The sequence below is a fragment of the Babylonia areolata genome, chromosome 14, assembly GCF_041734735.1.
Source record: "Babylonia areolata isolate BAREFJ2019XMU chromosome 14, ASM4173473v1, whole genome shotgun sequence".
In the NCBI taxonomy this organism is placed as follows: Eukaryota; Metazoa; Mollusca; class Gastropoda; order Neogastropoda; family Buccinidae; genus Babylonia; species Babylonia areolata.
The window spans coordinates 23,003,557-23,028,244 of NC_134889.1; the positions used below are offsets into that span (position 1 = coordinate 23,003,557).

Below are 24,688 nucleotides of genomic sequence, written 5' to 3' on the forward strand. Positions count from 1 at the left end.
AGTTTGAAGTCAAATGCCCCAATGAGCTGTGCATCTATTCTCGTCCATTTAAAGAATACGTTGTGAGTTTGAAGTCAAATGCCCCATTTAGCTGTGCATCTATTCTCGTCCATTTAAAGAATACATTGTGAGTTTGAAGTCAAATGCCTGAGTTCGCTGTGCATCTATTCTCGTCCATTTAAAGAATACATTGTTAGTTTGAAGTCAAATGCCCCAGTTAGCTGTGCATCTATTCTCGTCCATTTAAAGAATACATTGTGAGTTTGAAGTCAAATGCCCCAGTTCGCTGTGCATCTATTCTCGTCCATTTAAAGAATACATTGTGAGTTTGAAGTCAAATGCCCCAGTTCGCTGTGCATCTATTCTCGTCCATTTAAAGATTACATTGTGAGTTTGAAGTCAAATGCCCCAATGAGCTGTGCATCTATTCTTGTCCATTTAAAGATTACATTGTGAGTTTGAAGTCAAATGCCCCAATTAGCTGTGCATCTATTCTCGTCCATTTAAAGAATACATTGTGAGTTTGAAGTCAAATGCCCCAATTAGCTGTGCATCTATTCTCAGCCATTTAACTCACTCAGTACGGCCAGTCCTCTCTTCTCCTCTACACAGACCCCTCGGATGTCCAGTGGGTGTCTGAATGACCCAACCTTTAGCTTCTGTCGTCAGAATTGTGGTATTCTTTGTCAACATTCACCTCTTCAGTATAAGAGCCTTCCGCTTGCAATATTTTGATGATGGTAACTGGGGTGAAACGCTGTTAACATCGTTTCTTTCGCCGTTTGTATGGAGAGAGTTAAAGAATACATTGTGAGTTTGAAGTTAAATGCCCCAATGAGCTGTGCATCTATTCTCGTCCATTTAAAGAATACATTGTTAGTTTGAAGTCAAATGCCCCAATGAGCTGTGCATCTATTCTCGTCCATTTAAAGAATACGTTGTGAGTTTGAAGTCAAATGCCCCATTGAGCTGTGCATCTATTCTCGTCCATTTAAAGAATACATTGTTAGTTTGAAGTCAAATGCCCCAATGAGCTGTGCATCTATTCTCGTCCATTTAAAGAATACATTGTGAGTTTGAAGTCAAATGCCCCAGTTAGCTGTGCATCTATTCTCGTCCATTTAAAGAATACATTGTTAGTTTGAAGTCAAATGCCCCAGTTAGATGTGCATCCATTCTCGTCCATTTAAAGAATACATTGTAAGTTTGAAGTCAAATGCCCCAATTAGCTGTGCATCTATTCTCAGCCATTTAAAGATTGCATTGTGAGTTTTAAGTCAAATTTTCTTCTTCTGTTTTTATTTTCCCAACTCATTAAAATTCTATTTCATCCTCTGCACTATCTTTGAAACCTATTATCAACAAAGTCCTCTCAGGTTTGGTTCTATGACTAAGCCATTATTGTCATCCATATGGGGTTTAGTTGGTAGTGTCCTCGGTGTTAAATAAAAAAAAAACAGACACTACTGAACACTACCGAAAAGACTCGGCAGCAGTGCAGGGTCTCCTCTGGTGTGTGGCCTCCTGGCAAACTAACATCAATTGTTCCCTGTGGACTGCCGACACTGGTATTGCGGCAGATGAACCCAGGTGTGGCTTTGTATTGGGGACTCGGATTGAGCGGCGTGGGAGAAATGCCACTGAAACGGTGCAGTTGAACTTGATGGGGCAGCAAAACAAAAAAAAAACAAAAAAAAAAGAAGTCCTCTCAGGTTTCTTCTTCTTTCTGTGGTTTATACACGTTGAACATATCTGTGTTTCCATGATCCTCTGAACACTGACATGGATTACAGGAGGCATGTTTGATCTTCTGAAAGTGTATACATATACATAGGAAGAGATCCAGGCACTAGCATGTAATCTGCACATTTGTTGATCTGGAAGATCACAAAAATTCTGCCGTTCACCCACCAGGTGTTGTTAAGGAGATCGAACCCAGAACCCTCCGACTAAAAGTCCAGCACTCTAACCACTCAGCTACCACACCGTCTTATCTGACTAAAAGGCAGACTGAAAGTCTGGCACTAAACACTCAGCTATCACACTGCCTTATCTTACTTAACACACTGTCATTGTCCTAGTGCTGGTGATCAATTAATTAATATCCTATTGCCACCAGCCCACCCATTGCAGAAGATCACACATCACTACGAATTTTTTCAGTCTTTTTTTTCTTTTTCTTTTTTTGTATTGGTGTTCATTTCTTTCATAATAATAATAATAATGGTATTTATAAGGCGCTGAATCTTGTGCATAGACAAATCAAAGTGCTTTCGCACCAGCCATTCTCACGCACACATAAATCTAAAACTGGAGAAACTGAAGACAGGGAAGAGGCAGGGAAGGGAGGCTATTTTGGGAAGAGGTGGGTTTTAAGGCCAGACTTGAAAGGGCTGAGTGTGGAGACTTGACGAAGCGAAAGAGGAAGTTCATTCCAGTTGCAAGGTCCAGAGACAGAGAAAGAACGGCGGCCAACAGTCGAGACTCTGCTGTTAGATTTGGTTTTACATCTTCTGCACTGTCTCTGATAAATACACATGCAGTGACTGGAAGTGTGACTGATATTCTTAAGAATGTAATGGACTTGGTTTTGTTTTTCAGAGGCATGAAACAGAGTGCAGATTTCGGCCTGTGACATGCGACATGTGCGGAGTGCCGTTTTCCAAACAGAAACTGAAGCACCACAAAAGCCAGGAGTGTTTGCGGCGGCCCATCAAGTGTGAGCTTTGCAACGAGAAACTGCCCTTCATTGAAAGGATGGTAAGAAAGAGAGGGGGAGGTGTGGGATGGGGGAGAGAAGGACAGGAAGTCGAGGAAGGATAGATGATGGTGATATGGATACTTATATAGCCCCTATCCTCAACGGAGACCAAGCTCTAAGCGCTTGACAAACATGGAGGAAAGGTGCCATTGGGCGCTCATCATTCGTTTCCTGTGTCATTCAGTCAAGTTTCAGTCGTGCACGCACGCATGCACACACATACGCACCCACAGATACACACACACACTTGCACACACAGAGACATGTAACATTTTACATGTTAACCATTTTGTTTATTTACCCCACAATGTAGGCAGCCATACTCCATTTTCAGTGGGGTGCATGGTGGGTATGTTGTTTCCAAACCCACCGAACGCTGACATGGATTACAAGACATTTAACATGTGTATTTGACCTATAAATGTCACCAGTTTGTCACTGATCAGCCATAGGACTGTCACCGTCATGGTACATGTCACCAATTTGTCACTGATAGCCATAGGACTGTCACCGTCATGGTACATGTCACCAGTTTGTCACTGATCAGCCATAGGACTGTCACCGTCATGGTACATGTCACCAATTTGTCACTGATAGCCATAGGATTGTCACTGTCATGGTACATGTCACCAGTTTGTCACTGATAGCCATAGGACTGTCACCGTCATGGTACATGTCACCAGTTTGTCACTCATCAGCCATAGGACTGTCACCGTCATGGTACATGTCACCAGTTTGTCACTGATAGCCATAGGACTGTCACCGTCATGGTACATGTCACCAGTTTGTCACTGATCAGCCATAGGACTGTCACCGTCATGGTACATGTCACCAGTTTGTCACTGATCAGCCACAGGACTGTCACCGTCATGGTACATGTCACCAGTTTGTTACTGATCAGCCATAGGACTGTCACCATCATGGTACATGTCACCAGTTTGTCACTGATCAGCCATAGGACTGTCACCATCATGGTACATGTCACCAGTTTGTCACTGATAGCCATAGGACTGTCACCGTCATGGTACATGTCACCAGTTTGTCACTCATCAGCCATAGGACTGTCACCGTCATGGTACATGTCACCAGTTTGTCACTGATCAGCCATAGGACTGTCACCGTCATGGTACATGTCACCAGTTTGTCACTGATCACCCATAGGACTGTCACCGTCATGGTACATGTCACCAGTTTGTCACTGATCACCCATAGGACTGTCACCGTCATGGCATCAGTGATAGTGGTGATACAGGACATGGAGTGTTCTGTAACAAGCTGTTGACAACACATTCATACGGCTGTGAGGGAGGATTAAACACTTGTAGACAGCACTCTGATACAGTTGTGATGTAGAACTACACAGTTGTGGACAATGCATTGATACAGTTATGAGGTAGAACTACACAGTTGTGGACAACACATTGATACAGTTATGAGGTAGAACTACACAGTTGTGGACAACACATTGATACAGTTATGAGGTAGAACTACACAGTTGTGGACAACACATTGATACAGTTCTGAGATAGTTCGTCCGTTCATTCTTTAGTTTAACGTCTCTTCACAGTAAGTGATATTATGAGATATAGTCTTGGACAGCTCATTCATATATTTTGATACAGAACTTCACACAGTTGTGGACAGCACACCGATGCAGTGATGGCACAGGACGGACACAGTGGTGATGCAAGATGTGCTGTTCCGTTCCAGATGCACCTGATGAAGTGCCCCAAGGTTCCCCAGCCCTGTGATCAGTGTCGCAAGCTCCTGGCCAGAGAGAAGGTACGAGTAGAAGGGACTTGTTGCTTGCTTTCAGCCCTTTCCCTTGGTTTCGTTTTCATGGAGACATCCTGACCTTCTGTCTTAAGTAATGATAATAGCACCGATGATGATAACAATCATGATGATAGTTAACGATAATTTCAACAATGAAATAATAATGATGATAATAATAAGAATGATAATAGTAATGATACTAATAACATTATTGATGATGATAATCATGATGATTTTAATTGTAAAACACCTTTCCATGTAAAACGTGCTCATTTGCACTGTACAGTATAAAAACCGACGTTTAAGGCATGCATTTAAACACTAGAATCAAAAACTTACAGAGAGGCATCAAAAGAGCAAAGCGACCAAGAAGAATGGTACTGATGGAGAAGATATAAAAGATAAGGTGGCATACTGTTGTGACAGAGACACTTAAAGCAGACCTGGGCAATTATGTATTGAATTCTCACCTTAGCAGGAAGCCAGTGAAGTGTTCTGAACAGGGATGTTGCACTATAGTGCCTGGGTTTATGGTCACAAATGCATCGCCTTACCCCTGCCTTTAACACTGAATGCAAAATCACTCTGGGAATGTAGAATGATGTAATGTGTATTGTGCCTTTCCCTGAAGGTAGAATGATGTAATGTATATTGTGCCTTTCCCTGAAGGAAGAATGATGTAATGTATATTGTGCCTTTCCCTGAAGGAAGAATGATGTAATGTATATTGTGCCTTTCCCTGAAGGAAGAATGATGTAATGTATATTGTGCCTTTCCCTGAAGGAAGAATGATGTAATGTATATTGTGCCTTTCCCTGAAGGAAGAATGATGTAATGTATATTGTGCCTTTCCCTGAAGGAAGAATGATGTAATGTGTATTGTGCCTTTCCCTGAAGGAAGAATGATGTAATGTATATTGTGCCTTTCCCTGAAAGTAGAATGATGTAATGTATATTGTGCCTTTCCCTGAAGGAAGAATGATGTAATGTATATTGTGCCTTTCCCTGAAGGAAGAATGATGTAATGTATATTGTGCCTTTCCCTGAAGGAAGAATGATGTAATGTATATTGTGCCTTTCCCTGAAAGTAGAATGATGTAATGTATATTGTGCCTTTCCCTGAAGGAAGAATGATGTAATGTATATTGTGCCTTTCCCTGAAGGAAGAATGATGTAATGTATATTGTGCCTTTCCCTGAAGGTAGAATGATGTAATGTATATTGTGCCTTTCCCTGAAGGAAGAATGATGTAATGCATATTGTGCCTTTCCCTGAAGGAAGAATGATGTAATGCATATTGTGCCTTTCCCTGAAGGTAGAATGACGTAATTTGCCTTTCCCTGAAGGTAAAATAATGTAATGTATATTGTGCCTTTCCCTGAAGGAAGAATTATGTAATGTATATTGTGCCTTTCCCTGAAGGTAGAATGATGTAATTTGCCTTTCCCTGAAGGTAGAATGATGTAATGTGTATTGTGCCTTGCCCTGTAAAACATGCTCAGTTGGGCTGTGTAAGGTAAAAACCAGTTAATTTCTGAATCTTAAGACTCCCTGCCCATGGCTGTTTGGACCCTGTGAAGCTGATCATTTCTTTTTCTTTAGGGTAAGAGGTGAACAGGCCATCATGAAGGTAGCTTCAGTTTCAGATTCAGTTTCTGAAGGTGTCACTGCGTTCAGACAAATCCATATACGCTACACCACATCCGCTAGGCAGATGCCTGACTAGCAGCACAACTCAACGTGCTTGGTCAGGCCTTGAGTGCATGCATATATATTTGAGTTTCAGTTTCAGTTTCAGTAGCTCAAGGAGGCGTCACTGCATTCAGACAAATCCATATACGCTACACCACATCTGCCAAGCAGATGCCTGACCAGCAGCGTAACCCAACGCGCTTAGTCAGGCCTTGAGAAACAAAGAAAAGAAAAAAAAGGGTGAATAAATGGTAGATAAATACATTTTTAAAAAATTTAAAAAAGAACTACTACTACTAATAATAATAATATGTATCAGGCGCAAAAACTTGATGAAGTCAACTATAAGCGTACATAAATAAATGAATAAATAAATAAATAATAATTTTATTTTAAAAATATATATACATATTTGAGTTCCTATCAAAGTGGATTTCTATTACAGAATTTCACCAGAGCACAACAACACTCTTCGTTGCCATGGGAACTTGCTATCTTGTTTTCATTCTGCCATCTTAGAAGGTAGCAGGGGTGAGAATACTTTTTATTTGCATCTGGGGATTTGCTATCTTGTTTTCTTCCTGTATAATGAAGGGGCATGTGGACCCCTGCAGCATACCTTTCAGAATGATAGAAATCAGTTACCCCTACCCCTGATGTAATCATTTTATTGATCTGGACATTGTCAGAATGATAGAAATCAGTTACCCTGACCCCTAATGTACTCATTTTATTGATCTGGACATTGTCAGAATGATAGAAATCAGTTACCCTGACCCCTAATGTAATCATTTTATTGATCTGGACATTGTCAGAATGATAGAAATCAGTTACCCCTACCCCTAATGTAATCATTTTATTGATCTGGACATTGTCAGAATGATAGAAATCAGTTACCCTGACCCCTAATGTAATCATTTTATTGGTCTGGACATTGTATGACAGTCAGTTGTGTCCAACTATAACCATCAGAACAGCAGAGGAGGCAACTGCTATCCCTGACTATCTGGACTTGAATTTGATTACAGTGGAGAGTGTCTTGCCCCAAGTTACATCCCCACTCTCTCGGCCAAGAGGGTTTCAGGACAGTCAGCGTTGGGATGGTTCCCAAAGGCCAGCTAGTCCCCAGGGCTGCAGCGCTGAGAGCCAGTACAATCATGCCTCCTAGTTTGAGAAACATAGTCTGTCAGTTCACAAAAGACTAAGCTATAAATAAATTTCCATTGATTTTTTTTTTCTTTTTTTTTTTCCTTTTTTTTTTTTTAAGAATAAAAGGATAAAGGTCAATCATTTGGTCAACTTCTGGGAATGGGGGAACACACTGATTTATGCTGAGGGGAGATTGTGCCCGTTTCAGATGTCTTCTTCTGCGTTCACTCGTATGCACACGAGTGGGCTTTTATGTGTATGACCGTTTTTACCCCGCCATGTAGGCAGTCATAGTCCGTTTTCGGGGGTGTGCATGCTGGGTATGTTCTTGTTTCCATAACCCACCGAACGCTGACATGGATTACAGGATCTTTAACGTGCGAATTTGATCTTCTGCTTGCATATACACACGAAGAGGGTTCAGGCACTAGCAGGTCTGCACATATGTTGGCCTGGGAGATCGTAAAAATCTCCACCCTTTACCCACCAGGCGCCGTCACTGTGATTCGAACCCGGGACCCTCAGGTTGACAGTCCAACGCTTTAACCACTCGGCTATTGCGCCCGTCTGTTTCAGATGTCAGAACACCAGAGCAGAGAGTGCCCCAACAGATCTGTCACCTGCCCTCTGGAAGAATGCTCATCATCGGTAAGTTGCAGGTGTTGGGAGATTATCACTGTTGTTATTAAAAATGTATATTGTTGTGAGGGTTTTTTTGTTGTTGTTGTTTTTTTATTACTGTTTATACTTATGTATTGCCTGTTTTCGATTCAGAGTCCAAACCCTGTTTTACAGAGTGGATTGCACAACAGGCTGCCTACCTGTAAAGAGCAGACTGACAGTGCTCATCATTCGTTTCCTTTGTCAGTCAGTCAAGCATTCATTCAGTCACTTGCACACATACACATGTGTATTACAGTTCAGTCAGGCATTCATTCAGTCACATGTACACATACAAATGTGTATTACAGTTCAGTCAGGCATTCATTCAGTCACATGTACACATACAGATGTGTATTACAGTTCAGTCAGGCATTCATTCATTCACATGCACTCATACACGAGTGTATTACAGTTCAGTCAGTCAGGCATGGCATTCAGTCAGTCACATGCACACATACACATGTGTATTACAGTTCAGTCAGGCATTCATTCAGTCACATGCACACATACACATGTGTATTACAGTTCAGTCAGGCATTCAGTCAGTCACATGTACACATACACATGTGTATTACAGTTCAGTATGGCATTCGTTCAGTCACATATACATATACACATGTGTATTACAGTTCAGTCAGGCATTCATTCAGTCACATGTACATATACACATGTGTATTACAGTTCAGTCAGGCATTCATTCAGTCACATGTACATATACACATATGTATTACAGTTCAGTCAGGCATTCGTTCAGTCACATGTACACATACACGTGTATTACAGTTCAGTCAGGCATTCATTCAGTCACACATACACTTACACATGTGTATTACAGTTCAGTCAGGCATTCGTTCAGTCACATGTACATATACACATGTGTATTACAGTTCAGTCAGGCATTCATTCAGTCACATGTACACATACACATGTGTATTACAGTTCAGTCAGGCATTCATTATATATTATTATTACCATCATGTGTTAAATGCTGTTACTGCTGCTGTTGTTATCAGTGTTGATGTTGTTTACAATTCCTCTTTGGAGCACCACAGTCACTTTCAATCATAATCATGTTGTTACTACTGTCGTTATCAGTGTTGATGTTGTTTACAATTTCTCTGGAATGCCACAGTCACTTTCGGTCATCATCATTGTTATCATTATGAAGGATACTGCTGCTGTTGTTGTTGTTTGCAGTTTCTCTGTGGAATGCCACAGTCACTTTCAATCATGATCATTGCTATCATCGTAAAGGATATTGCTGCTGCTGTTGTTGTCGTTGTCGTTGTTTACGATTCTTCTCTGTAATGCCACCAGTCGTGATCATTGCTATCATCATGAAGGATACTGCTGATGCTGTTATTATTGTTGTTGTTTATGACTCTTCTCTTTGATGCCACCAGTCGTAATATTGCTATCATCATAAAGGATATTGATGCTGCTGTTATTATTGTTGTTGTTTATGATTCTTCTCTTTAATGCCACCAGTCGTAATATTGCTATCATGAAGGATATTGCTGCTGCTGTTATTATTGTTGTTGTTGTTTACGATTCTTCTCTGTAATGCCACCAGTCGTGATCATTGCTATCATCGTAAAGGATATTGCTGCTGTTGTTGTTGTCGTTGTTTACGATTCTTCTCTGTAATGCCACCAGTCGTGATCATTGCTATCATCATGAAGGATACTGCTGATGCTGTTATTATTGTTGTTGTTTATGATTCTTCTCTTTAATGCCACCAGTCGTGATCATTGCTATCATCATGTAGGATATTGCTGCTGCTGTTATTATTGTTGTTGTTGTTTACGATTCCTCTCTGGAGCACCAGTCACTTTCAGTCATGATCATCATAACCCTTCATGAAGGAACACTGTTGTCATTGTTGTGCCCACCACAGCAGCCCCTGAGTGATTTCATCCAGCACGTGTTGAGGGAGCCGCAGGCCTCCAAACACCTGGCCTGGGTCGTCAGCCGAGTGTCTGACCTTGACACTGCGCTGAGCCAACTCACCGAAGAAAACGCTGCAGCCATCCATCCTCCTCCAGAAGCCCCGCCCCCCAGCATGGCCGAGACGGTGGACAGACTGACGCAGAGGCTGGAACACATGGAACGGCAGCTTCAGGAATACCTGAGAGCGGCGGAGAGAGAGGGAAGCAGCAGAGGAGGTGGGGGTGGGGGACTGGCAGGGGGAGGAGTGACAGGGGGCGCTTCTGTGGTGGTGAGTGTCGTTGTCTCTGAAGCTGTCTTGACTCTTCCGTGTCTGCAAACGTTCCAGCTAGCTTGCTTTGGTAACAGTAGTGTTGGTTTTAGAAACGTCGGTCTGAAACAGCGACAATAGGCGCTTCTGTGGTGGTGAGTGTCGTTGTCTCTGAAGCTGTCTTATCTCCTCCGTGTCTGCAAACGTTCCAGCTAGCTTGCTTTGGTAACAATAGTGTTGGTTTTAGAAACGTCGGTCTGAAGCAGCGACAGGGGGCGCTTCTGTGGTGGTGAGTGTCGTTGTCTCAGAAGCTGTCTTTGACTCTTCCGTGTCTGCAAACGTTCCAGCTAGCTTGCTTTGGTAACAGTAGTGTTGGTTTTAGAAACGTCGGTCTGAAGCAGCGACAGTGGGCGCTTCTGTGGTGGTGAGTGTCGTTGTCTCTGAAGCTGTCTCATCTCCTCCGTGTCTGCAAACGTTCCAGCTAGCTTGCTTTGGTAACAGTAGTGTTGGTTTTAGAAACGTCGGTCTGAAACAGCGACAGTAGGCGCTTCTGTGGTGGTGAGTGTCGTTGTCTCTGAAGCTGTCTCATCTCCTCCATGTCTGCAAGTGTTCCAGCAAGCTAGGTAACAATAGCGGCAGTTTTTAGAAATATCGGTCTGAAGGGTCGAAACAGATGAGAGGTTAAAAGAGGTGGTTTTGTATGCAAATCTTAGGGCCTGGGTTCGAGTTCTGGTCACAGCGCCTGATGGATGATGGATCAGGGGGAGGGGGTGTGTGTTACCATCTCCCAGGTAAGAGATGTGCAGACCTGTTTGTGCCTGATCCCCTACTGAGTGAGTTCACATGCAGAAGATGAAACACGCTTCTTGATAATGAATATGAACAATGGTGTTGTAGTATTAACACAGGAGAAGAGAGAGAAAAATGGCACGTGTGCCATATTTGGGGGCTTTTATGTGTGTGTGTTGTTGTTGTTGTTGTTTTCTTTCTTCCTTTTTTTTGTTTTTTAAACAGATACTCTAATTTTTTTCATGACTACATAAGTATGAATGTTAGTTGTTGTTTTTTAGCAAGAGAGATAAATTTGTATCTTTAAAAAAATTTTTTTTTAAGTTTCAGGTTAAAGTTAGTCTTGGCATTTTTTACAGAGATTAGACTGGATCAGTCAAAGCATACACATTCTTACATGAGGAAGACTTCAGTGGACTGTGGTTCAGTAAGACATCTGTGCATGCATGCATGCACGCACGCACGCACTCACGCACACGCACGCACATACACACACATGAAAAGCAGTGAATGACCCAACAAGAAACTCCTTGCACCTGAGTGACATGATGTGCCATGCTGATAATATCTTTTACCACACGCAGGAATGCCATGTTTTTTAGTAATGAGGCTCAAGTTAAAAAAATTATGATTATGAATTTATAATTCATAAAAGTATTCCTTAATTAGAAATTTGTGTTTCTTAACGTACATGTTATTTCATAACTGTTTTGTTGGGTTTTTTGGTGCGGGGGTGGGGATGAGTGGATTTAATCAAATTACTGTGTGATTTTACTTGCTGGTGTGTGCAGTCAGCTGGATATATGTTTTGCTCTTTGATCTTTTTCATCCAGACTTTGTCAAGTTTCGTGTGTTTGTTTTTGTGCTGGACTGGACTATGGGCTGAGATATTTTGTGGAGTAAGTGACAAGCCTGTGAATGAATACAGAATTAACTTCTAAGTTGGATGAATAAAGGACTTGACTGTGGGCTGAGATATTAGGGAGGGTATGCAGCCCACTTTCATGCTGGACTTTTCGTGGCTTGCAGAGCGAGAGGTAGGTCATGTGACATCATGGGCAGCCCACCTATGTGACTGGCTTCTCTGGGTGTGCACTGCCTTTGTTCTGACAACTTTACGGCAGAGTTCATAAATGGGTCAGTTTGAATACATAATGGCAGATAAATGACAAGAAACACGCTCAAAATAAACATAGAAGACTAAAACAAATAATAGTTGTAATTATAAAATTAAATATATCTTGTAAACTTGCAAAGATAGTCACCTACATGGTGGGGTAAAAAAAAAAAAGGGTCATACACATAAAAGCTTTTAAATGACTTGGAAAAAAGGAAATGGAGACTCGCATGCGCACACGGTTCTCACTAAAAATAAGCGGAGAACCTCCACGAAAATCTGACGAAAGTGGGTCTGTACACCCTCCCCACTGTGTGGAGTGAGTGACGAGCTGGTGAATAAATTCACAATTAATTTCCCCCCAGTTGGATGAATGAAAAACGTATCACGTTGCTGTCACTGTCCCTTCCCTTCAAGAGTGGCGGCGGCGGCGGTGGCGGTGGCGGCAGTCACAGCGAACGCAGTGTCTCCTCCACGGAGGCCAAGGTGAACTCCCTGGAGCCAATCCTGTGTGTGCTGCACAGGGAAATGGCTCAGTGCATTGTCAGCATGGAAGGTGCCGAGGAAACCATCAGCCAGGAGGCAGCCTGGAGACAGGAATCAGAGGCCAAAGTGGCCCGGTCTGAGACGGCCATGGCCCACTTGTCAAAGGCCATAGACGAGTTGGAGTTAAGGATGGGTCAGCTGGAGGGGACAGTGGTGGACATGAGTCGTGACGTGCCGGACGGAACTCTGCTGTGGAGGATCAGCAACTTCAGTAAGGTGAGAATGGGAGCTTGGGGGGATTCAGGCTGCTGGTAATGTTCATAATTAGCTCCAGCCAGGAATGGCATTTCATTGGCTAGCAGACAGCGGACTGTTAGCAAAGACGTCTTATCACTGAGTTGCCGCAAAATTTTGGCCAAGAGGAGCAACGGATAGGACTGGTTTGTATCATTTTGACATGGTAAAGTATATTTAACCAAACTGGGAGTATGGTACAAACTCCTCATTTTGCAAATTTTCTGTGCTTTTTTTTTTCTCTCCATCATATCCCAGATGATCCTTTGTCAGAGTGGGTGGAAAACTTTTGGAAGTTTGGCAAAGATGTAGCCATTTTTAAAAGGTTTAGATGCTCATTGCCAGATGTAGTGTTGTATGTTTACATTGAGACAACATCTACGAACACAGCTTATGCGATCAAAACATTTGATAAACAAGAGAGGCAAGGCCTTCAAGACTCACTTGTGACTGAGAGTAAAACACACAAGCTTTTTATGTATTGAGTATAATTTCAAAATGTAATGTTTAAGATGAGAAAGATCAGTTTAAAGCAAATTAAGTCCCCTAGCATGAATTACAGAGTAATTTCCCTTCTTTACTATCTGCACCAAAACGTTTGCAAAATGAATAAAACTTCCATGCTTAGCAAAAGAAGTTCCTGTTTGAACAAAAAATGATGATAATGACTGCTCTTGTTGTTGGATCAGAATATCAGACCAAAGTGCTAAGTTTAGAGAATACAAAAAATATAAATATAACAGTAAATGCAGTTTGCATATAATTAGGCTTCATTATTTATTTTTTTGTGCCCATCCCAGAGGTGCAATATTGTTTTAAACAAGATGACTGGAAAGAACTGAATTTTTCCTATTTTTATGCCTAATTTGGTGTCAACTGACAAAGTATTTGCAGAGAAAATGTCAATGTTAAAGTTTACCACGGACACACAGACACATGGACACACACACACACACACACACACACACAGACAACCAAACACCAGGTTAGAACATAGACTCACTTTGTTTACACAAGTGAGTCAATAAGAATTAAAACAGAGAAACCGCACAGTTCATCTGAATCGCTCTCTTGTTGTTGTTACTGTCTGTGTTGCCAAGGCCAATACTCAAAACGAGTTGAATAAAATGTCTTTCTGCACAAATCCATACTAACATGTATAGACGTTACAGTGGGGATTGGGGAGGGGGAGCTGGGGGAGGTTGAAGTAGTGGAGTTTGAAGGGTGATGGGTATGTCAGCATGTGTAATTCTTCTTTAGTTTAAAACCTTTTTACTTCCAGTGGTATTGGACGAGGATAGGGGAGAAAAATCTTGCTGGAGAGGGAAAACATTACTGTTTATGCATGCGAGTTAAAAGATGTGTGTCTGTGCGTTAGATTATGAGAATAACTGTTTGAAATTATGTAGTAAAAACACAGAGAGAGAGAGATAACAATATAACATCCTTAGAATGAAAAGTTAACAACAATAACAGTGAAACAACAGGGCTATTCAAAAAAGATTTGTAAAAAAAAAAAAAAAAATCAAACAAAAATCATACATTAGCAATGAACTGCTGAAAATTGTCAACATTGAAAATGAATTCAGGTCAGGGTTGTGGGACTTTGACATGTGGCATGCTGTGTGTGCTTGACTGTTGTGTGAACACCACATGTGGCACGCTGTGTGTGCTTGACTGTTGTGTGAACACCACATGTGGCACGCTGTGTGTGCTTGACTGTTGTGTGAACACCACATGTGGCATGCTGTGTGTGCTTGACTGTTGTGTGAACACCACATGTGGCATGTTATGTGTGCTTGACTGTTGTGTGAACACCACATGTGGCATGCTGTGTGTTCTTGACTGTTGTGTGAACACCACATGTGGCATGCTATGTGTGCTTGACTGTTGTGTGAACACCACATGTGGCATGCTATGTGTGCTTGACTGTTGTGTGAACACCACATGTGGCACGCTATGTGTGCTTGAGTGTTGTGTGAACACCACATGTGGCATGCTGTGTGTGCTTGACTGTTGTGTGAACTTAACATGTGGCACGCTGTGTGTGCTTGACTGTTGTGTGGACACCACATGTGGCATGCTATGTGTGCTTGACTGTTGTGTGAACACCACATGTGGCACGTTGTGTGTGCTTGACTGTTGTGTGAACACCATATGTGGCATGTTGTGTGTGTTTGACTGTTGTGTGAACTCATGTGGCACGCTGTGTGTGCTTGACTGTTGTGTGAACACCACATGTGGCATGCTGTGTGTGCTTGACTGTTGTGTGAACACCACATGTGGCACGTTGTGTGTGCTTGACTGTTGTGTGAACACCACATGTGGCACGTTGTGTGTGCTTGACTGTTGTGTGAACACCACATGTGGCACGCTGTGTGTGCTTGACTGTTGTGTGAACACCACATGTGGCACGCTGTGTGTGCTTGACTGTTGTGTGAACACCACATGTGGCACGCTGTGTGTGCTTGACTGTTGTGTGAACACCACATGTGGCACGCTGTGTGTGCTTGACTGTTGTGTGAACACCACATGTGGCATGCTGTGTGTGCTTGACTGTTGTGTGAACACCACATGTGGCACGCTATGTGTGCTTGACTGTTGTGTGAACACCACATGTGGCATGCTGTGTGTGCTTGACTGTTGTGTGAACACCACATGTGGCACGTTGTGTGTGCTTGACTGTTGTGTGAACTTAACATGTGGTACGTTGTGTGTGCTTGACTGTTGTGTGAACACCACATGTGGCACGCTGTGTGTGCTTGACTGTTGTGTGAACACCACATGTGGCATGCTGTGTGTGCTTGACTGTTGTGTGAACACCACATGTGGCATGCTATGTGTGCTTGACTGTTGTGTGAACACCACATGTGGCATGTTGTGTGTGCTTGACTGTTGTGTGAACACTACATGTGGCATGTTATGTGTGCTTGACTGTTGTGTGAACACCACATGTGGCATGCTGTGTGTGCTTGACTGTTGTGTGAACACCACATGTGGCATGCTATGTGTGCTTGACTGTTGTGTGAACACCAAATGTGGCATGCTGTGTGTGCTTGACTGTTGTGTGAACACTACATGTGCAGGAAACATTACCTGCATATTTGATCTTTTAAAAAATTCTTCCCATTGCAGATCAAAGTAGTAATGTGCTTCTATAGATATCATTTTGGCAATGGTTTCCAAAGAAAACATGCATTTTCTTTATTTCTCTATGTAACTCTGAATTACTGGTCTTTTTATTCCTCAAGCTGACATTTTCACTATTGAACTTTTTCTGCTATTGTGTAACATTCCTTCAGTGAAAGCAGAATCTTTAAATTAGAATTTTCATGGAACTTCTAGCTCCTTTTTTAGCCTTAATGTCAACCTCTTGATTATAGTTGGGGGGGGGGGGGGGTTTTTTTAATGTAAAAGTGTTCTTTTTGTTTTTGTTTTTTTTACATTTTTTAAACGCAGTGTGTGTTTGTGTGTCTGTCTGTGTGTTTATAGGTCAGATTTATTTATTTTCTGGGAGGTAACTTCATAAGGTTAAAAAAAAAATTTGTCTCTCTTCACCTACCATCCTCAACAACATAATAAAAAGTTTATCAACAGCGAAATAGTTTTTTAGAGATTAAAATGAAAAATGAATACTGTGCACCCATTTCTGATCACGCACTTGCACATTTTTTAATGTGTAGTTTATCCAAAATACACTCACTCACATTCACACATGGCACTTAAAGAGTCTGGCTATCACAGGTCTGAATTACGTGACAGATGTTTAATCTCCAGGATATATCAGTTCGTAATTTCACTTGGCGTATTGTGAGTTTGCATGACAAATTTATTTAAATTTTTTTTCCTTTTTTTCTTTTTTTTTAACCTTTCCATGACATCCTTATCTAGATTTCATGGTTGCTCTGCTATGTTGATGTTAGAATCTCAGGTGATTATTACCCTTTCTCTATGACTGTGCTGCGTTAATGTTAGAATCTCAGGTGATTATTACCCTTTCTCTATGACTTTCCAGTGTTAATGTTAGAATCACAGGTGATTATTACCCGTTCTTTATGACTGCTGTGTGAATGTTAGAATCTCAGGTGATTATTACCCTTTCTGTATGACTGTGCTGTGTGAATGTTAGAATCTCAGGTGATTATTACCCTTTTTCTATGACTGTCCAGTGTTAATGTTAGAGTCACAGGTGATTATTACCCTTTCTGTATGACTGCTGTGTGAATGTTAGAATCTCAGGTGATTATTACCCTTTTTCTACGACTGTCCAGTGTTAATGTTAGAATCACAGGTGATTATTACCTATTCTGTATGACTGTGCTGTGTGAATGTTAGAATCGCAGGTGATTTTCCCCACATTCTATGTCTGTGCTGTGCTTTGCTGTGTTAATGTCAGAATCACAGGTGGTTATAACCCATTCTCTATGACTGTGCTGTGTTTATTATGTTAGAATCTCAGGTGAATTATAACCCACCCTCTATAAGACTGCGCTGTGTTCAACACACACACACACACACACACACACACACACACACACACACACACACACACACACGCCTACACTAACACGAACAAGAGAGGGACCTGTTAACACCGCCCCATGTCAAGTCGTGTGTCCTGTGACCTCAGGTTCGCCAGGAAGCCATGAAGGGGACCACCACCAGCATCACCTCCCGCCCCTTCTGCACAGGGCCCATCGGCTACAAGATGAGGGTGGTGCTGTACCCCAACGGGGACGGGGTGGGCAGAGGCACGCACTTGTCCATCTCCCTGAGCCTCATGCGCGGCCCTCACGACGCGCTCCTGCCCTGGCCGTTCGCCCACAAGGTGTTCATCACCCTCATCGATCAGAACTGGAAGAAGCACGTGGTGTGCGAGGTCCAGCCCACCCCGCACGACGCCAGCTTCCAGCGGCCCGTGTCCAGTGAGTGCAACCCGGGTGCAAGCAGCCCATCGGGCCTGTTGCTGAGCAGGCTGCATCAGCCGGGCCACGCCTACCTCAAAGATGACACTCTCTTCATCCGCGTCACCGTGTGCACCGATGGGCTGAGGGACCACCTCAGACAGTTCGATCCGTGGATGTGATCATGATTGGTGTCTTCTGTGCAGTCGTGATTGATGTCATCATCTCCTGTGCCATCGTGATTGATGTCATCTGTGACATCATGATTGATGTCATCTGTGACATGATTGATGTCATCATCTCCTGTGCCATCGTGATTGATGTCATCTGTGACATCATGATTGATGTTATTATCTCCTGTGCCATCTTCAGAGCAAGTTGTCCTTTCCAGTGTTTCCAACTGTGAAACCAGCCTGCCTTTTGCCTTTTCAGCCTGTGATTTGCATTCAGCATGTGTTGTAGCATTCAGCTCTGCTTACTGTTGTTAGTCTCCAGTGAACATATTGTGGGAGTTAGGATCTTCCTTCAGTGAATTCTTCTTGTTGGCTCATTGCCTGTTCACTGTGACAGGCGCAATAGCCGAGTGGTTAAAGCGTTGGACTGTCAATCTGAGGGTCCCGGGTTCGAATCACGGTGACGGCGCCTGGTGGGTGAAGGGTGGAAAATTTTTACTATCTCCCAGGTCAACATATGTGCAGACCTGCTAGTGCCTGAACCCCCTTCGTGTGTATATGCAAGCAGAAGATCAAATACGCACGTTAAAGATCCTGTAATCCATGTCAGCGTTCGGTGGGTTATGGAAACAAGAACATACCCAGCATGCACACCCCCGAAAATGGAGTATGACTGCGTACATGGCGGGGTGAAAACGGTCATACATGTAAAAGCCCACTCGTGTGCATACGAGTGAACGTGGGAGTTGCAGCCCTCGAACGCAGAAGAAGAAGGAAGTCTGTTCACTGTGAGGTGATGTAGAAACATACTTTTCATTCATTCCAGCACACACACATATGTGCTCATTATGGATGTGGAGAATGGGTGAGGAGGAGGACGTGGCCAGGGGGTGTATTGAGAGAAAGACACACACACACACCGCATGCATACTCACACTCACCTTCACCTTCACCTCTCCCGTAGTCTGGGTTCAGACCGTTGGGGCACCGCTGCTGACCTGACCACCACCCCTCTCCACTCTTCACGGTTTTTTGATTTCCTCAGGGCGTCACCGAGCGTCAAGCCTGTCCACCCCCGGATGTTGTCTTCCCATCTCTTCTTCTGCCGTCCTCTCCTTCTGCCTCCTTGTACGGTGCCTTGCAGGAACGTTTTGGCAAGACCAGATGATCGGGAGATGTGTCCATACCACCTAAGTTTGCGTTTTTTCACTATGGACAGAAGGTCACACGCACTCAAACACACGCGCATGCACACAAACACACACACGCATACATGCATGCACTTGATCACACATGCACACAAACACGCATACACATCCATGCACACACACACACACACGTACACACACACACACACACACGCACATAAACACACACACACACACAAATACACACACACACCAGACAACAGTGCAGTTGTGGAGTATTGGGTTGAGGGGTCGTCACTCACGCTACCTACCAGTAAAAGAAATTACAAGCTACCCATGATTACCTGCTGTCAATACATTGCGAAAAGTTTAGAGCTTCCCCAGTGAATATACTGTGCAAAAATTTAGACCTTCAGCAGAATAACATGGGAATCCACACTCATTCAGGTTTCTGGGATTGTTTTGTTTGCAACTTGGAATTAAAGTTACACGCTGTATTGCAATGTTCTGAGCCTGTTTGTTACTTGAAAGCTGCAAGTTTTATTGCAGTGTTTAAAGCCAGTTATGTAGACTTGCTGGTTCAGTTTTTCCCCCAATGATCATGGTAAGGATATTGATGGCTGGAATACTAATGAAGTGAAATTTTCTCTGAGTCTCTCTGTGAAGTGTTGATCAGATGGTGCTAATATTATGTTTGGCAAGGTGCTGTTTGGAATGAAGAATGATGGCGGAAATTAACCCTTTGAGCCCTGACCACCGCTTTACCGGTGGTGGGGAGGGGTGGCATAATGCCTGGCCACCGGTTGAGCGGTGCGTAAACACTTGTATCGTGTTTTGGTATTGGTTGACTTATATTGAACTTGAAGAGCCAGTCAGAAAAACCGTAATATTCTGACGTCAGCGAACGTAGTACCAACATTGCCACGCCTTTTCACTGTGTTTTGTGCATGTGCTTTGGATAAAAAAGATCGATTTCTACCATGAAGCGTACAGAGTCTCAACCTGACACGCCTCCTTTGATCAACTGATTCTGCATGCTCAGATTCATTTTCAGCATCACTATCTGTAGCAAAAACATCCGATTCGAATTCCACCTCACACTCAGAGTAATCATTGTCATACTCTACTTCCGATAAATCATCAAGCATATCAATTACTTGCTGCATTGTGTACAGTTGTTTTCTCGCACGTTTTGTCCCTGATTTCTGCCCTGATGGGCCAGGTTGAGACTCTGCACGCTTCAAGTGTTTACACACCGCTCAACCGGTGGCCGGGCATTATGTCATTTTTCTCTGCCACCGGTAAAGCGGTGGTCAGGGCTCAAAGGGTTAAAACTATGGCAGAAAAATCTAATCAGTGGATGGCAGAGCTCCATTTTCACGGTTTACTTTTTTTTTCTTCTTTTTTGGCTTCATTCTTTTCTTTCTTGTTTTATGACTGGTATACACGGATCTGAAATATTTACATGAAACACAGAATACTCTGCCAACATTAGCGAGTGTGTGTGTGTGTGTATGACTGCTTTGGTATGACAAGATAAGATAAGATACAAATTTATAGTCTGTAAATTCAAAGAAATTTGTTTTTTGGCTCAAGTAATGCAAATGGTTTTGTGTGTGTGTGAGAGAGAGAGAGATTTGCAATCATGTGTACATGCCTAAAACGCATGTGAATGCAGTATAAATATGCATGGGGGTGTGTATACACATTATGATTATGACATATATATGTGCTTTGTGTTTCTGTGAACTTGCTTGTGTGAATAATGCGGATACACAGGAAACTCAGACACTAAGTGAGAGAGAGAGAGTTATGTAAAGGCCTTTTTTTTTCTTTTCACCAAACACAGATGACTACTGCCAACTGTCGTGGATACAGACAAAAAAAAACAACATACAAATTGTTCTTTGTTCCCATGGACGGCCTTCCACAGATCGTTTTTTCTTACAAATGTGTACGTACATTTGTTGTTGGGTTTCTTTGGTTTTGCTTTGTTTTGTTTTCACATCCGTCCGTTCAAGGTACTGACCTTTTCACGGTTTCAATGCATTAATATTGCATTATTGTTTTCCTTGACAAACATAAAAACCATTCCAAACAAGAGCTGGTTGCATGGCAACATGTTAAATGTGTGGATATGTTAAGTTTACTTCTGTTATTCATAACTGACAAAATGACCTCTTAAACTGTGCCACAGTTCTATTCAAAATGTAAGGAATTTTGTCAGAAGTATTTTCCAAAGGAGAACACTGTCTCAGGCCTACTTAGTCCTTAAGAAAATAATGAAATAAAAAAAGGAAAAGCAGGAAAAATGTGCACATTGATAGCTGAAAGCATGTTACTGGATTCCAGCATATACTGTTATATATTTTGTATTGATTTGTTATTGCCACTCTTTTGTTGTTTATCATTCTGTTTGTGTTGCATGTTGAGATAAAGGCTCATTTTCATTGCCATTTTTGTTGTTGTTGTTCATATTCATTATTGTGGGAGTGAGTTTGCTTTCATTGGACAAAGTGTTTTAAAAAAAATATTGAAAAAATGGCTTATACTTTATATGTTTGCTGTTTTGGGACTTTGTTCAATTTTTTCTCCTTGCGGAGGAGGAAGCAAAAAATGTTTCAACATAGTTTACTGGGGTGGTGGAGTGATTTCTTTGTTGTGTATGAGAGTATCTGTGTGCGTCTTGGTGTAAAATTCTGTATGAGAGTATCTGTGTGCGTCTTGGTGTAAAATTCTGTATGAGAGTATCTGTGTGTGTCTTGGTGTAGAATTCTGTTTTGTTTTCTTCTAAAAGACATGAAAAATGTCCAGTAAATGAACACACACACTCAGCATAGGCATGAAATGCATGCATACCACACATTTGAGCACAACCAGATCCCACAACAAAAAAAAGCCGTGAGTTTGAGTGTTTTGTTTCCCTCTTTTGTGTTGAAGAGAAAGATTATAAATCATGAATCACAGAGAGTGATACAGCACTATTGCAGTGCGAGAGTTACTGAAACGTTTAAAGATGACTTACTCAAGAGTTTGTTAGCTGCAACACTGGTGTTTATTTCATTGCTGTTATTCACTGTGCTTTGTATGTGTCTTTTTTTTTCTTTTCTTTTTTTGTTTTTTTTGCCAAATAGGCAGCCTCACCATTTGGTGGCTGTGGTGCATGGGCCTGTTTGTGTTTTTAGAGAGTCGCTGAACACTGATATGGATTACAGGACCTTTTAAATCACGATTAAATCTTTTGCTGCCATGGGTGACTTCAGTCAACTAGATGGTTCACCGCCATGGGTGACTTCAGTCAACTAGACAGTTCACCGCCATGGGTGACTTCAGTCAACTAGATAGTTCACCGCCATGGGTGACTTCATTCAACTAGACAGTTCACTGCCATGGGTGACTTCAGTCAACTAGACAGTTCACTGCCATGGGTGACTTCAGTCAACTAGACAGTTCACCGCCAGACAGTTCACCGCCATGGGTGACTTCAGTCAGCTAGACAGTTCACCGCCAGACAGTTCACCGCCATGGGTGACTTCATTCAACTAGACAGTTCACCGCCATGGGTGACTTCAGTCAACTAGACAGTTCCCAGCCTCAGGCAACTATTGTTGCCATGGGTGACTTCAGTCAACCAGACAGTTCACCGCCAGACAGTTCACTGCCACAGGCGACTTTTGTTGACATCCAAGGGTCATGTTCAAGAGACAGTTGTTTTTTGTTTTTTTTCCATAGTTTTTTTTTTACATTGTAACAAACTTTGACAGCTGCAGCTGACTTAACTGCTCAGTAGGAAATTGACAAACCTTCCCCCCTTGGCCAAGACCACAGTGAACATATACTGTTTTGACACAAACTCAATCACAGGACTGTCTGGGGAGTGTGTTTCACACAGAAACTTATCAGCGAAAGAGTTACATGAACATGATTATTTGATCTGGTGCGTAGCTGCCTTCTGTGTTCCTGGGTCAGCGTCCAGGTTCACTAATTGTGGATGTAGATTTCCATGGACAATGATATGATGATATGGATACTTATCTGGCACCTATCCTCCATCAGAGACCAAGCTCTAAGCGCTTTACAAACACAGGGTCATCTGCACAACAGGCTGCCTACCTGGGTAAAGCTGACTGATGGCTGCCATTGGGCGCTCATCATTCGTTTCCTGTCTCATTCAATTAGATTTCACTCACACGCACACATACTCAGACATTTAACATTTTACATGCATAACCGGTTTGTTTTATTTACCTTGCCTTGCAGGCAGCCATACTCCATTTCTGGGGGTTTTGTGCATGCCGGATATGTTCTTATTTCCATAACCCACCGAATGCTGACATGGAATACTGAATCTTTAACGTGCGTATTTGATCTTCAGTGTGCGTATACACACGAAGGGGGTTCAGGCACTAACAGGTTTGCACGTATGTTGACCTGGGAGATCTGAAAAATCTCCACCCGTGTACCTACAATGCAAGGCAGTCAATTATTGTGAACACCCAGTTACCATGGACAATGCATGGCAAACATACTGTAACACGAATGGACACAGATCTGAAAGCAGTTTACACAAATTATGCAAAATATGCAGTGTACAAAGTTTAACATTAAAAACTACATGCACACACATTCGCATGCACGCTCGCGCGCGCACACACACACACACACACACACACACAAAGTTTAACATTAACTAAGAACAACATGCTTAAGCATCAACACACACACACACACACAAAGTCTAACATTAACAACCACATGCTTACAACATCACACGCACACAAAGTTTAACATTAACAACCACATTCTAACAGCATCACACACACACACACACACACACACATTGTCTAATATCACTGAAAGTGAAAAGACGCTAAACTAAAGAATGAACACACACACACACACACACAAAACAACCAACACTTCCTCATGCTCTTTGTCTTTTGCATCTTTATTTTGATTGTTTGTTTGATTGGAGTATCTCAGTAAATAAACAGAAGTGCTGTTCATTATGGTCACAAAAACATAACAAAAAACAGGAAAAAAATAGTTATTAATAAGATATATGATTTCATATCTATATACATATAGATATATATAGAGAGAGATATGAATCTGACAAATATGGCATAAGGAACCATACACTTCTTCAACTAAGTTCTTTGATCACAGCACACAAAAGCACACCTGTTCCACTCTGGTCACCTGACTGCAATATGAAACACTGGCTGAGCTGTCTGCGTGACTCATTTGAAAAAAGAAGAAAGAAAAAAAAAAGAATTCAGTGTCTGACTGAGGGACATTGTCAGCTGACCCTGACAGATAATGACTGACGAGTCCGCTTCAGTTCGAAGGAGGTATCAAAACGTGCGGCTTGATTCGTGTTTGCCAAACCACATCTGCTGTGTTATGTATGATTCTAAGGCAGAGCAGGTGTCTGACCTTACTTGAAGCCAACCTCTTCTGCGTTCACTCGTATGCACACGAGTAGGCTTTTACGTGTATGACCGTTTTTACCCCGCCATGTAGGCAGCCATACTCC

The 24,688-nt window shown here is 42.3% G+C and overlaps 1 protein-coding gene across 5 annotated transcripts in view; it reads left to right on the forward strand.

Annotated features, from left to right (window-relative positions):
• The window catches only part of LOC143289927 (TNF receptor-associated factor 2-like), a 32,896-nt gene extending 13,963 nt beyond the window's left edge, over positions 1-18,933 (forward strand). For 4 of the 5 annotated variants that reach the window (XM_076599173.1, XM_076599172.1, XM_076599174.1 and 1 more), the window contains 6 exons: positions 2,602-2,760; positions 4,472-4,543; positions 7,955-8,026; positions 9,939-10,259; positions 12,562-12,906; positions 17,555-18,932. In XM_076599173.1, coding sequence (XP_076455288.1) covers positions 2,602-2,760; positions 4,472-4,543; positions 7,955-8,026; positions 9,939-10,259; positions 12,562-12,906; positions 17,555-18,010 — 1,425 coding nt within the window. In that variant the 3' untranslated portion in view covers positions 18,011-18,932. Of the gene's footprint in view, positions 1-2,601; positions 2,761-4,471; positions 4,544-7,954; positions 8,027-9,938; positions 10,260-12,561; positions 12,907-17,554 lie in introns of all 5 variants that reach the window. The other variant, XM_076599176.1, reaches the window with a different exon arrangement.
• Positions 18,934-24,688: the final 5,755 nt, after the last annotated feature.